Source organism: Schistocerca nitens, chromosome 8, assembly GCF_023898315.1.
Source record: "Schistocerca nitens isolate TAMUIC-IGC-003100 chromosome 8, iqSchNite1.1, whole genome shotgun sequence".
In the NCBI taxonomy this organism is placed as follows: Eukaryota; Metazoa; Arthropoda; class Insecta; order Orthoptera; family Acrididae; genus Schistocerca; species Schistocerca nitens.
Genome location: NC_064621.1, coordinates 301,658,371 through 301,672,145, shown reverse-complemented (window position 1 = coordinate 301,672,145; position 13,775 = coordinate 301,658,371). Strand labels below are relative to the sequence as shown.

The 13,775-nt window shown below is 44.8% G+C and overlaps 1 protein-coding gene across 1 annotated transcript in view; it reads right to left on the bottom strand.

Annotated features, from left to right (window-relative positions):
- Positions 1–13,775, bottom strand: part of LOC126199242 (katanin-interacting protein-like) — a 349,391-nt gene that overhangs the window by 245,908 nt on the left and 89,708 nt on the right. Inside the window, exon 5 of the mRNA XM_049936035.1 lies at positions 1,482–1,679. Coding sequence (XP_049791992.1) covers positions 1,482–1,679 — 198 coding nt within the window. The remainder of the gene's footprint in view (positions 1–1,481; positions 1,680–13,775) is intronic.

The window sequence follows — 13,775 nt, the reverse complement described above, 5'->3', positions numbered from 1 at the left end:
GGATCGGTTGGTACATGTTCTGAGGCATAAGGGATCACCAATTCAGTATTGGAGGGCAGTGTGGAGGGTAAAAATCGTAGAGGATGACCAAGAGATCAATACACTAAGCAGACTCAGAAGGATGTAGGTTGCAGTAGTTACTTGGAGATGAAGAAGTTTGCACATGATAGAGTAGCACGGAGAGCTGCATCAAACCAATCTTTGGACTGAAGCTCATAACAACAACAACACCACACACACACACACACACACACACACACACACAAGCATTCACGCGAACACAACTCACACACACATGACCACTGTCTCTGGTTGCCAAGGCCTCGACAGCCAGAGACAGTGGTCGTATGTGTGTGTGTGTGTGTGTGAGAGAGAGAGAGAGAGAGAGAGAGAGAGTTGTGTTTGCGTGAATGTGTGTGTGAGTGTGTTTTGACTAATTCAGAAGCAGTCTTTTTGGCCAAAAGCTTGCTTGTTTAACAGTCTTTTTGTTGTGCCTGTCCGCAACTCAACATCTCAACTATATGGTGAGTAGCAATCTATCTTCTCATAATACTGTTATTATCCCATCCTGTATTTTCCAGTTTTTGATTACACAGTAAAATGTGTCTAATGCTCTCAGCCAGTAGCACAATGTCCATCCTGCACTTTGTAAAAAAGGGACTGGAGACTTGAGAGAACATGTTTGCAAATTAACAGTTGACTTGAAAGTAGAGCCCAGCTTTCCTCATTATCATGAGCTCTATGAAACTCATTGCTAGAGGTTTTTGCAAATAGAAGCACCAATTTAGTTTAATCAGTCAGGTAATTTTAATCTGTTTAACCAACACTCATGTAGAGATTCCAAGATGTCTTTGGTTCTTGGCATCCTGATCTATTTTGCTCTACTGCCATCCATCCTCTCACTTTTATTTATAATCTCCAATCACTCTCTTTCTCCGTTCTTTTCTTTTTGATACTTTCTGCTTTCTCTTACATTCTGTTGTTGTTACTAACATATTAAAATCATTTGATGATGATATGATACTAAGTTGAAACCATCCATGATATCACTTGTGTGTCCAGAGGATGAAATACATAATAAAAATTAAAATTACAAGATGGTCACCATGTTCCCCAAAAGTAAGCCTGTGTAATGTTCTACTTGTTTACATGCCTATATGCTCCTCAACATAAGGGTAGTCTATAATCAGGGGTCCACTGCATACACCCAAGATTTTCTGTTATCTTTATATTTTCATCCCCTGTTGCTGTAGTTCAACTTTTCTTAAATCGTTAGACTTCAAATAAATTTCCTTAAGAACACTGACGCACTTCCTGTCAAGCTTGTCAAGTATGAAATCCTCCTAAAGCAACTGTCTGTGATCTTACTGAATACTGCCTGCGACTCTTTCAGAATACTAGTAATACTTTCAGATCATCAGCCTTTTAAATTTGACTTTGTCAGCAAATAGTACTTAATAACTTTTTTTTGCCATACTCACCCAGATACGTATCATAGCCACTTGTGTGTACTGTTTGAAACTTATGTATATAAAATGGTTTGATCCTGGAGTGAATGGTGCCAACCATAGGTGCATATCATCATGTGTTCTATTAACACCATCGAGCAAATTTGTAACGACACGTGGATCCTTACCATATTCTGGGAGAATGTTTATGTCAGCAGGATCTGCCGATATCTACAATGGAGAAAAGTAAAAGATTAGAAAAGATTCATTATGCACGCTACTACATGAACTGATACAGTTCAATAATTTGTTTACAGTTTTTAAGAAATACATTCAACATGGAAGAACAATAAATTGATATCCTAGTCACTTAAAATTACTACTGATACTTCACATGACTCAAAATCTTAAGAATCACACATTGTAGAACTAAGTTGTGCAGTTATTGAAGGGCTGAGGAGCACCCATACCAATCGACAAGGGTGGGATGATGATTTATTAATAACAGATGTGGCAACTTGGCTTGTGATAAACATATGTCAATCACAATTAATATAGACTAACTGACAAACTTTTGTTCATGGGTACGAGGCAACATGTAAACTCTATGAGTCGAAATTAATCAAACTTAATTTTAATAACAGCCTTAAACTCAATATAGATCAATGTAGAAACATTGACAACTAACAGTTTCAAGGAGTCCTTGCACATCTGGACTACAGTGTGGCTAACCAAAAGTCTGATTCCCTTGAAACAATGCAAGAAATTACTAAAGATAACTAACTCTTAACTGAATTATCACATTACATAATAATAATAAATATAGTTACAATAACTATATGAAATATATAATCAGGGTATGGTGGAAACCGTTTTCTATTTCAGTCACATATTTCAAAAAATCATATGATAACATCAATATTGTGAGAAGGAAAGCTGCTACTCACCATATAGTGGAGATGCTGAGTCACAGATAGGTACAACCAAAACACTGTCACAAATATAGCTTTCAGCCAGCAAAGCCTTCATCAAAATCAGACGACAAACACACACATACACACTCAAGCAAGTGCAACACACACACACGTGATTGCAGTCTCAGGCAACTGAAGCCACACTGTGGGCCGCAGCACCAGTGCATGATGGGAGTGTCAATCGGGTGTGGGTAATAAGGAGGTTGATGTGCTGAGGTGCGGAGGGGGAGGGATAGTGGGGTAGGGGTGCTGGACAGTGATATGCTGTTGGGGAGCGCGCAGGGGTGAGGTGGAAAGAGGGTAGGGCAGCTATGTACAGTCGGGAGATTAGATGAAGAGTAGCGAAAAGGTGGGGAGGGACAGTGGAAAAGGACAGAAGTAAAAAGACTGGGTGTGGTGGAGAATGAGGGCTGTGTAGTGCTGGAATGGAAACAGAGAAGGGGCTGAATGGGAGAGGACAGTTGACTAATGAAGGTTGAGGACAGGAGTGTTATGGGAATGTAGGATATATTGCAGGGAAAGTTCCCACATGCGCAATTCAGAAAAGCTGGTGTTGGTCGGAAGGAGTTGACTATGCTACAAATATAGCACCATTTTTATCCGTCATCTATCAGAGATCATTGGAATGGTGGAAAGTTCCATGGGACTGGAAGAAGGCTCAGGTCATAGTAATCTATAAAAAGAGTAGAAAATCGGATGCACATAATTACCGGCCAATTTCACAGACATCAATTTCTTGTAGAATCATGGAACATATTTTGTGTTCAGACGTAATGACCTTTCTAGCCTCTGAGAAGCTCATCTGCAGAGACTAGCATGGTTTTAGGAAACAGAGGTCATGCGAGACACAGCTGGCCCTCTTTGTGCATGATATACAACAGGCTCTAGATACCGGCTCCCAGGTTGATGCCATATTTCTCGACTTTCGAAAGGCATTCGACTCAGTTCTGCACTGTCGCTTGCTACAAAATGTGTGCGCTTACGGTCTATCCAATGACACTATGTCATCCTGAATGGGGTAACTTCAACAGAAACAAGAGTAACATCACGTGTGCCCCAGGGCAGCGTAATAGGTCCTCTGCTTTTTACGATTTACATAAACGATCTGGTTGATGGTACTGACAGCGGCCTTAGACTGTTTGCTGACGATGCTGTAGTCTACATAAAAGTAGTATCAAGCGAAAGTTGTGAACAAATCAATGAGGATTTGCAGAAAATAAATGCGTGGTGTAATGAGTGGCAGTTATCTCTCAATATTACTAAGTGTAACCTACTGCGCATAACAAGGCAAAAATCCCCATTAATGTATGAGTACAAATTAAATGATCAGTCTTTGGAAGCGGTAACATTAGTCAAGTATCTGGGTGTGACTATTCAAAATGATCTCAAATGGAATGATCAGATTACACAAGTAACGGGTAAGGCGAACTCTAGATTGCAGTTTATTGGTAGAATCCTGAAGCAATGCAGTCCTTCAACAAAGGAAATAGCTTACAATACGTTAGTTCATCCAGTATTGGAGTATTGTTCATCTGTATGGGACCCTTACCAGTTGGGTCTGATTCAAGAGATTGAGAAGGTCCAAAGAAGAGCGGAAAGATTCGTGACTGGTACATATAGCCATCATGAGAATGTTACAAATCTCATAGCAATTTTGAAGTGGGACACACTTGCATATAGAAGATGCGCTAAACAGAAGGGGCTGCTCACTAAATTACGAAATGCAATCTTCACCGAAGACGTAGAGCATATATTATTACCACCAACTTTCAAATCGCGCAATGATCATTATTCAAAGATAAGGGAAATAAGAGCTCGTACTGAAGCGTTCAGACAGTCATTTTTCCCTCACGCGATCCGCAAGTGGGACAGAGGGGGGAAAATATGACTTTGGGGCGAATTGTGCCTTCACACCACTTGGTGGCTAGCGGAGAATATATGTACATGTAGATGTAGAAGGAGCCATACGGAAAAGACTGTGAAGCAGTCACTGAATGAAGGATGTCATGTTTGGCAGCATGCTCAGCAACAGGGTGCTCCACTTGTTTCTTGGTCACAGTTTGTCACTGGCCATTCATGTGGACAGACAGCTTGTTGGTTGTCATGCCCACAAAGAATGCACCACAGTGGTTGCAGCTTACCTTGTAGATCACATGACTGGTTTCACAGGTAGCCCTACCTTTGATGGGATAGTTGATGTTTGTGACCAGACTGGAGTAGGTGGTGGTAGAAGGATTATGGGACAGGTCTTGCACCTAGGTCTATTACAGGGGTATGACCCAAGAGGTAAAGGGTTGGGGGAGTATATTGTGTAGTTTTGGTGGACGGTGGAATACCACTGTGGGAGGGGTGGGAAGGATAGTGGGCAGGACATTTCTCATTTCAGGGCATGCCGAGAAGTAGTTGAAACCCTGGCGGAGAATGTAATTCAGTTGCTCCAGTCCTGGGTGGTACTGAGTTTAGAGCGGAATGCTCCTCTGTAGGCGGACGGTGGGACTTTCTGAGGTGGTGGTAGACTGGAAAGATAAGGCACAGGAGATTTGTTTTTGTATAGGGTTGGGAGGATAATTACAGTTTGCGAAGGCTTCAGTGAGACCTTCAGTATATTTCAAGAGGGACCGCTCGTCACCGCAGATGCGACGACCATGGGTGGCTAGGCTGTGTGGAAGAGACTTCTTGGTATGGAAAGGGTGGCAACTGTCAAAGTGGAAGTATTGCTGGTGGTTAATAGGTTTGATATGGACGGAGGTACTGATATACCCATCTTTGAGGTGAAGATCAACATCTACGAAGGTGGCTTGTTAGGTTGAGTAGGACCAGATGAAGCAAATGGAAGAGAAGTTGTTGAGGTTCTGGAGAATGCAGACAGGGTGTCCTCACCTTCAATCCTAGATGCAAGGATGTCATCAATGAATCTGAACCAGGTGAAGGGTTTAGGATTCTGGGTGTTTAGAAAGGATTCCGTTAGATGGCCTGTGAATAGGTTGGCATAGAATGGTGACATGTGGGTGCACATAGCCATACCCTGGATCTGTTTGTAGGTAAAGCCTTCAAAGGAGAAATAATTGTGGGTGAGGATGTAGTTGGTCATGGCGACTAGGAAGGAGGTTGTTGGTTTGGAATCCGTTGGGCGTTGGGGAAGGTAGTGTTCAATGGCAGTAAGGCCATAGGCATTAGGGATGTTAGTGTAAGGAGAGGTGGCATCAATAGTGACGAGCAAGGCAATGTGCGGTAAAGGAACAGGAACTGTGGAGAGTTGGAAGAGGAGATGGTCGGTATCTTTTATATAGGAGGGTAGGCTCCAGGTAACAGGCTGAAATTATTGGTCTATGCGAGAAGAGACTCTGTCAGTGGGGGCGCAGTAAGCGCCCACCATGGGGCATTGTGGGTCGTTGGGTTTATGGACTTTAGGAAGCACGTAGAAGGTAGGAGTGCGGGTAGTGGTAGGGGAGAGGTTCAGGGTTGGGAGTAAGGATTTGAGGAGTGACTGGAGATACAGCTGGATTTCTGGAATGGGGTCAATGTGGCAAGGTTTTTAAATGGATGTATCTGACAACTGGTGGAGTCCTTCTACCAGATAATCCTTGCAGTTGGAAACAACAGTGGTGGAACCTTTATCCGCAGGTAGGATTATAGGGTCAAGATAAGTTTTTATATGGTGGACTGGGGTTCTTTCTGTGGCGGCAAGGTTAGTTTGCATGTTGAAGGATTTGCAGAATGATGGTGATGCAAGGTTTGAGGTTAAGAAATTGTGGTAAATTTAATGAGGGGTGATTTGGGGGCAATGGGGATGGATCACGGTTGGATGGAGGAGTGAACTGAGTTAGGCAGGGTTCAACATTGGTCTTTGGTTGAGTCTGATTGGTAGGACAAGGCTGCATGCTTGAATTTGGGAGTGGGGCAAAAGGTGAGGCCTCTGGAAAGGACTGAATTTCTGTGCAGCTAAGGCTTCTGGAAAAAAGGGTCATCTACATCTACATCTACATGATTACTCTGCAATCCAGATTTAAGTGCTTGGCAGATGGTTCATCGAACCACAATCATACTATCTCTCTCTACCATTCCACTCCCGAACAGCGTGCGGGAAAAACGAACACCTAAACTTTTCTGTTCGAGCTCTGATTTCTCTTATTTTATTTTGATGATCATTCCTACCTATGTAGGTTGGGCTCAACAAAATATTTTCGCATTTGGAAGAGAAACTTGGTGACTGAAATTTCGTAAATAGATTTCATCGCGACGAATAACGTCTTTGCTTTAATGACTTCCATCCCAACTCGCGTATCCTATCTGCCACACTCTCTCCCCTATTACGTGATAATACAAAACAAGCTGCCCTTTCGATGTCCTCCGTCAATCCCACCTGGTAAGGATCCCACACCGTGCAGCAATATTCTAACAGAGGACGAACGAGTGTAGTGTAAGCTGTCTCTTTAGTGGACTTGTTGCATCTTCTAAGTGTCCTGCCAATGAAACGCAACCTTTGGCTCACCTTCCCCACAATATTATCTATGTGGTCTTTCCAACAGAAGTTGTTTGTAATTTTAATACCCAGGTACTTAGTTGAATTGACAGCCTTGAAAATTGTACTATTTATCGAGTAATCGAATTCCAACGGATTTCTTTTGGAACTCATGTGGATCACCTCACACTTTTTGTTATTTAGCGTCAACTGCCACCTGCCTGGTCTGTTTAGGTTCTGGATTCTGAGTGGTGGTGGGAGGGAGTTTTGTAGAGTGGGGTAAATGTAGTAGGTCTGCAAGAAAGGGTTTGTCAGTTATGAGAGGACATGGAGGTTTGGAGGATGTTGTAGAGAGGATGGACAGTGGTACTCCAAAGCAGGAGTTGGAAGTGAGTAGGGTGGAGGACTTTTTGAGGTGGCATTATGCATGTTGCTCTGGTTCCTGGAGGGAAAGAGTTTCAGTGTGTGTTATATGGGTTCCAGGACTGTGGGATTGCATAGCAGGAGAATTTTGTGGATGGAGAGAATGTACTGCAAGGAGGTTTGGACTTGGTTGATATGGTTTTGCAAGACTATGCTGGTGAGGGCTAAGGATTGGTGGAATCTGAACAGGTGGAGGTCATTGTGGAAGAAGGGGTGACAGCCGGAGGTGGGTAATTTGATGGTAAGGCCATCTGGGGGAATTCCATGAGCCAAGCACCAATGCAGGAACAGTATATGGAATTGGGTTCTGCCTAGGGATGAGGAAACTTTTCTGTATTGATGCAGATGGAAGGAACAATAATTCATGGTGGTGGAAAAATGCGAAAAATTACGTAAATAACACAGACCATGAGCAAGTCCAACTATATCCTCACCCACAATTACTTTTCCTTTGAAGGCATTACCTACAAACAAATCCAGGGTGTGGCTATGTGCACCCACATGGCACCATCTTAGACCAACCTAGTCAAGGGACATCTAGCTGAATCCTTTTTCAACACCCAGAATCCTAAACCCTTCACCTGGTTCAGATTCATTAATGACATCTTTGCGATTTGGATCGAGGGTGAGGACAACCTTGCCCACATTCCTCCAGAACCTCAACAACTTCTCCTCCATTTGCTTCACCTGGTCCTAATCAACCCAACAAGCTACCTTCCTAGATGTTGACCTCCACCTCAAAGATGGCTACATCAGTACCTCCGTCCATATCAAAACCTACTAACCACCCGCAATACCTCCACTTTGACAGTTGCCACACATTCCATACCAGGAAGTCTCTTCCATACAGCCTAGCCATCCATGGTTGTTGCATCTGCAGTGACAAGCGGTCCCTCTCGAAATATACTGAGGATCTCACCCGCAATACCTCCACTTTGATAGTTGCCACACATTCCATACCAGGAAGTCTCTTCCATACACCCTAGCCATCCATGGTTGTTGCATCTGCAGTGACAAGTGGTCCCTCTCGAAATATACTGAGGATCTCACTGAAGCCTTCGCAAACTGTAATTATCATATATATACACTCCTGGAAATGGAAAAAAAGAACACATTGACACCGGTGTGTCAGACCCACCATACTTGCTCCGGACACTGCGAGAGGGCTGTACAAGCAATGATCACACGCACGGCACAGCGGACACACCAGGAACCGCGGTGTTGGCCGTCGAATGGCGCTAGCTGCGCAGCATTTGTGCACCGCCGCCGTCAGTGTGAGCCAGTTTGCCGTGGCATACGGAGCTCCATCGCAGTCTTTAACACTGGTAGCATGCCGCGACAGCGTGGACGTGAACCATATGTGCAGTTGACGGACTTTGAGCGAGGGCGCATAGTGGGCATGCGGGAGGCCGGGTGGACGTACCGCCGAATTGCTCAACACGTGGGGCGTGAGGTCTCCACAGTACATCGATGTTGTCGCCAGTGGTCGGCGGAAGGTGCACGTGCCCGTCGACCTGGGACCGGACCGCAGCGACGCACGGATGCACGCCAAGACCGTAGGATCCTACGCAGTGCCGTAGGGGACCGCACCGCCACTTCCCAGCAAATTAGGGACACTGTTGCTCCTGGGGTATCGGCGAGGACCATTCGCAACCGTCTCCATGAAGCTGGGCTACGGTCCCGCACACCGTTAGGCCGTCTTCCGCTCACGCCCCAACATCGTGCAGCCCGCCTCCAGTGGTGTCGCGACAGGCGTGAATGGAGGGACGAATGGAGACGTGTCGTCTTCAGCGATGAGAGTCGCTTCTGCCTTGGTGCCAATGATGGTCGTATGCGTGTTTGGCGCCGTGCAGGTGAGCGCCACAATCAGGACTGCATACGACCGAGGCACACAGGGCCAACACCCAGCATCATGGTGTGGGGAGCGATCTCCTACACTGGCCGTACACCACTGGTGATCGTCGAGGGGACACTGAATAGTGCACGGTACATCCAAACTGTCATCGAACCCATCGTTCTACCATTCCTTGACCGGCAAGGGAACTTGCTGTTCCAACAGGACAATGCACGTCCGCATGTATCCCGTGCCACCCAATGTGCTCTAGAAGGTGTAAGTCAACCACCCTGGCCAGCAAGATCTCCGGATCTGTCCCCCATTGAGCATGTTTGGGACTGGATGAAGCGTCGTCTCACGCGGTCTGCACGTCCAGCACGAACGCTGGTCCAACTGAGGCGCCAGGTGGAAATGGCATGGCAAGCCGTTCCACAGGACTACATCCAGCATCTCTACGATCGTCTCCATGGGAGAATAGCAGCCTGCATTGCTGTGAAAGGTGGATATACACTGTACTAGTGCCGACATTGTGCATGCTCTGTTGCCTGTGGTTCTGTCAGTGTGATCATGTGATGTATCTGACCCCAGGAATGTGTCAATAAAGTTTCCCCTTCCTGGGACAATGAATTCACGGTGTTCTTATTTCAATTTCCAGGAGTGTATATATATATATATATATATATATATATATATATAAGTAATGCAACACTTTTTTTTCTGAAACAGGGGTTGTTTTATTCAGCATTGAAATACACCAGGTTATTTCCCAATCTTTTAGCTACACAACACTATTTTTCAACGTAATCTCCATTCAATGCTACAGCCTTACGCCACCTTGAAATGAGGGCCTGTATGCCTGCACGGTACCATTCCACTGGTCGATGTCGGAGCCAACGTCGTACTGCATCAATAACTTCCTCATCATCCGCGTAGTGCCTCCCACGGATTGCGTCCTTCATTGGGCCAAACATATGGAAATCCGACGGTGCGAGATCGGGGCTGTAGGGTGCATGAGGAAGAACAGTCCACTGAAGTTTTGTGAGCTCCTCTCGGGTGTGAAGACTTGTGTGAGGTCTTGCGTTGTCATGAAGAAGGAGAAGTTCGTTCAGATTTTTGTGCCTACGAACACGCTGAAGTCGTTTCTTCAATTTCTGAAGAGTAGCACAATACACTTCAGAGTTGATCGTTTGACCATGGGGAAGGACATCGAACAGAATAACCCCTTCAGTGTCCCAGAAGACTGTAACCATGACTTTACCGGCTGAGGGTATGGCTTTAAACTTTTTCTTGGTAGGGGAGTGGGTGTGGCGCCACTCCATTGATTGCCGTTTTGTTTCAGGTTCAAAGTGATGAACCCATGTTTCATCGCCTGTAACAATCTTTGACAAGAAATTGTCACCCTCAGCCACATGACGAGCAAGCAATTCCGCACAGATGGTTCTCCTTTGCTCTTTATGGTGTTTGGTTAGACAATGAGGGACCCAGCGGGAACAAACCTTTGAATATCCCAACTGGTGAACAATTGTGACAGCACTACCAACAGAGATGTCAAGTTGAGCACTGAGTTGTTTGATGGTGATCCGTCGATCATCTCGAACGAGTGTGTTCGCACGCTCCGCCATTGCAGAAGTCACAGCTGTGCACGGCTGGCCCGCACGAGGGAGATCAGACAGTCTTGCTTGACCTTGCGGCGATGATGACACACGCTTTGCCCAACGACTCACCATGCTTTTGTCCACTGCCAGATCACCGTAGACATTCTGCAAGCGCCTATGAATATCTGAGATGCCCTGGTTTTCCGCCAAAAGAAACTCGATCACTGCCCGTTGTTTGCAACGCACATCCGTTACAGACGCCATTTTAACAGCTCCGTACAGCGCTGCCACCTGTCGGAAGTCAATGAAACTATACGAGGCGAAGCGGGAATGTTTGAAAATATTCCGCAAGAAATTTCCGGTTTTTTCAACCAAAATTGGCCGAGAAAAAAATGTGTTGCATTACTTATTGAACTGCCCTCGTCTGATGTGACTTACCAAACGAAAGCGCTGGCAGGTCGATAGACACACAAACAAACACAAACATACACACAAAATTCTAGCTTTCGCAACCAACGGTTGCTTCGTCAGGAAAGAGGGGAGGAGAGGGAAAGACAAAAGGATGTGGGTTTTAAGGGAGAGGGTAAGGAGTCATTCCAATCCCAGTAGCGGAAAGACTTACCTTAGGGGGAAAAAAGGACGGGTATACACTCGCACACACACACATATCCATCCACACATATACAGACCATGAGCAACTCCAACTATATGCTCACCCCAAATTACTTTTCCTTTGATGGCATTACCTACAAACAAATCCAGGGTGTGGCTATGTGCACCCACATGGCACCATCCTAGACCAACCTATTCAAGGGTTAAAACCCACATCCTTTCGTCTTTCCCTCTCCTCCCCTCTTTCCTGACGAAGCAACCGTTGGTTGCGAAAGCTAGAATTTTGTGTGTATGTTTGTGTGTCTATCGACCTGCCAGCGCTTTCGTTTGGTAAGTCACATCATCTTTGTTTTTAGATATATTTTTCCCACGTAGAATGTTAACCTCTATATATATATATATATATATATATATATATATATATATATATATATATATATATATATATATATATATATATATTTTCCCCCGAAGGTAAGTCTTTCCGCTCCCGGGATTGGAATGACTCCTTACCCTCTTCCTTAAAACCGACATCCTTTCGTCTTTCCCTCTCCTTCCCTCTTTCCTGATGAGGCAACAGTTTGTTGCGAAAGCTTGAATTTTGTGTGTATGTTTGTGTTTGCTTGTGTGTCTATCGACCTGCCAGCGCTTTCGTTTGGTAAGTCACATCATCTTTGTTTTTGGATATATATATCAACTATCTCTCGGCATGCCCTGAAATGAGAAATGTCCTGCCCACTATTCTTCCCACCCTTCCCACAGTGGTATTCGCCGTCCACCAAAACTACACAATATACTCGTCCATCCCTACACTACCCTTTCTCCCAATCCTTTACCTCATGGCTCATACCCCTTACCTCATGGCTCATACCCCAGTAATAGACCTAGATGCAAGACCTGTCCCATACATCCTCCCGCCACCACCTACTCCAGTCCGGCCATACACATCACCTATCCCATCAAAGGCAGGGCTACCTGTGAAACCACTTATGTGATCTACAAGATAGGCTGCAACCAGTGCTGCATTCTATGAGAGCATGACAGCCAACAAGCTGTCTGTCAGCATGAATGACCACCAACAAACTGTGGCCAATAAACAAGTGGGTCACCCTGTTTCTGAGCATGCTGCCAAACTTGACATCCTTCTTTTCAATGACTGCTTCACAGCCTGTGCCATATGGATCCTTCCCATCAAGTCCAGTTTTTCTGAACTGCACAGATGGGTACTTTCTCTGCAATATGACCTATGTTACCGTAACCCTTCTGGCCTCAACGGTTGTTAGTCATTGTTCTCACCCATCCAGCCCCTTTCCTGTTTCTATTTGGCCACTATACAGCCTTCATTCCACCATCGTACTGAATCTTTCTCTCCTTTCCACTACCCCCTCCCTTCCCACCCCTCCAATGCCCTCCATCTAACCTCCCGACTGCACACAGCTGCCCCACGCTCTCTCCGCCTTGTCCCTGCGTACTCCCCAGCAGCACTGCAATGTCCGCCAGCCCTACCCTGCTATCCTTCTCCCTCCCCACCACAGCCTCCTCATTATCCCCACCCAGTTACCACTCCCATCATGCACTGGTGCTGCTGCTCACAGTGTGGTTTCAGTTGCCTGAGACTGCAGTCATGTGTGTGTGAGTTGTGTTTGCGTGAGTGTTTATGTGTGTGTTTGTCATCTAATTTTGAAGAAGGCTTTACTGGCCGAAAGCTATATTTGTGACAGTGTTTTGGTTGTACCTATCTGTGACTCATCATCTCCGCTATATGGTGAATAGCAACTTTCCTTTTCACAATATTGATACATTCCATCCTGGATTTCCCATTATATGATAATATCCATAGATCCACTCTTTTAAAGAGCCTCATGTCATATGGTCTTCATCCAAAATAAATAAAAATCATCAAACTAATTTTAACCAAAACAAATTCCAAGGAAAAGTTTCAGGGAAGAAATTTCAAAAGCTTTCACAATAAAGACAGGTCTTAGACAATCTGCTATTTCAATGTAGCCCTTGATTACATAATAAAGTTACTTGTGGTCATTCTGGCTAAATTTGGGAACCAAGACTGTGCAGAATAATTCCTTATTTGTACCTTCTGCTACCAGTCAATTTTATTTGTTTTATATTTAATTTAACATAGTCCAACGCATTTCAAGCATGTTCTGCTCATAGTCAGGTGTTTTTACATACAGACAATTGTTACTAAAAAATGTCTTAAGCTACATTAACATAGGGCTTTTTGTTTATTGTTGACTGCTTGTGTGGCTCTTGGGGTATATGGAGGGAGGGGGGCTGTGATTGGCCAGAAACGGATGTCCAGTGATGTCTTCTGCTGTTTTGCAAACTAAGCTTTGGGATGCCAAAATTGTAAGTGAATAACTGTCAAGTAAATAAGTGTTCACACAATTTTCACGCCATAACAATGGA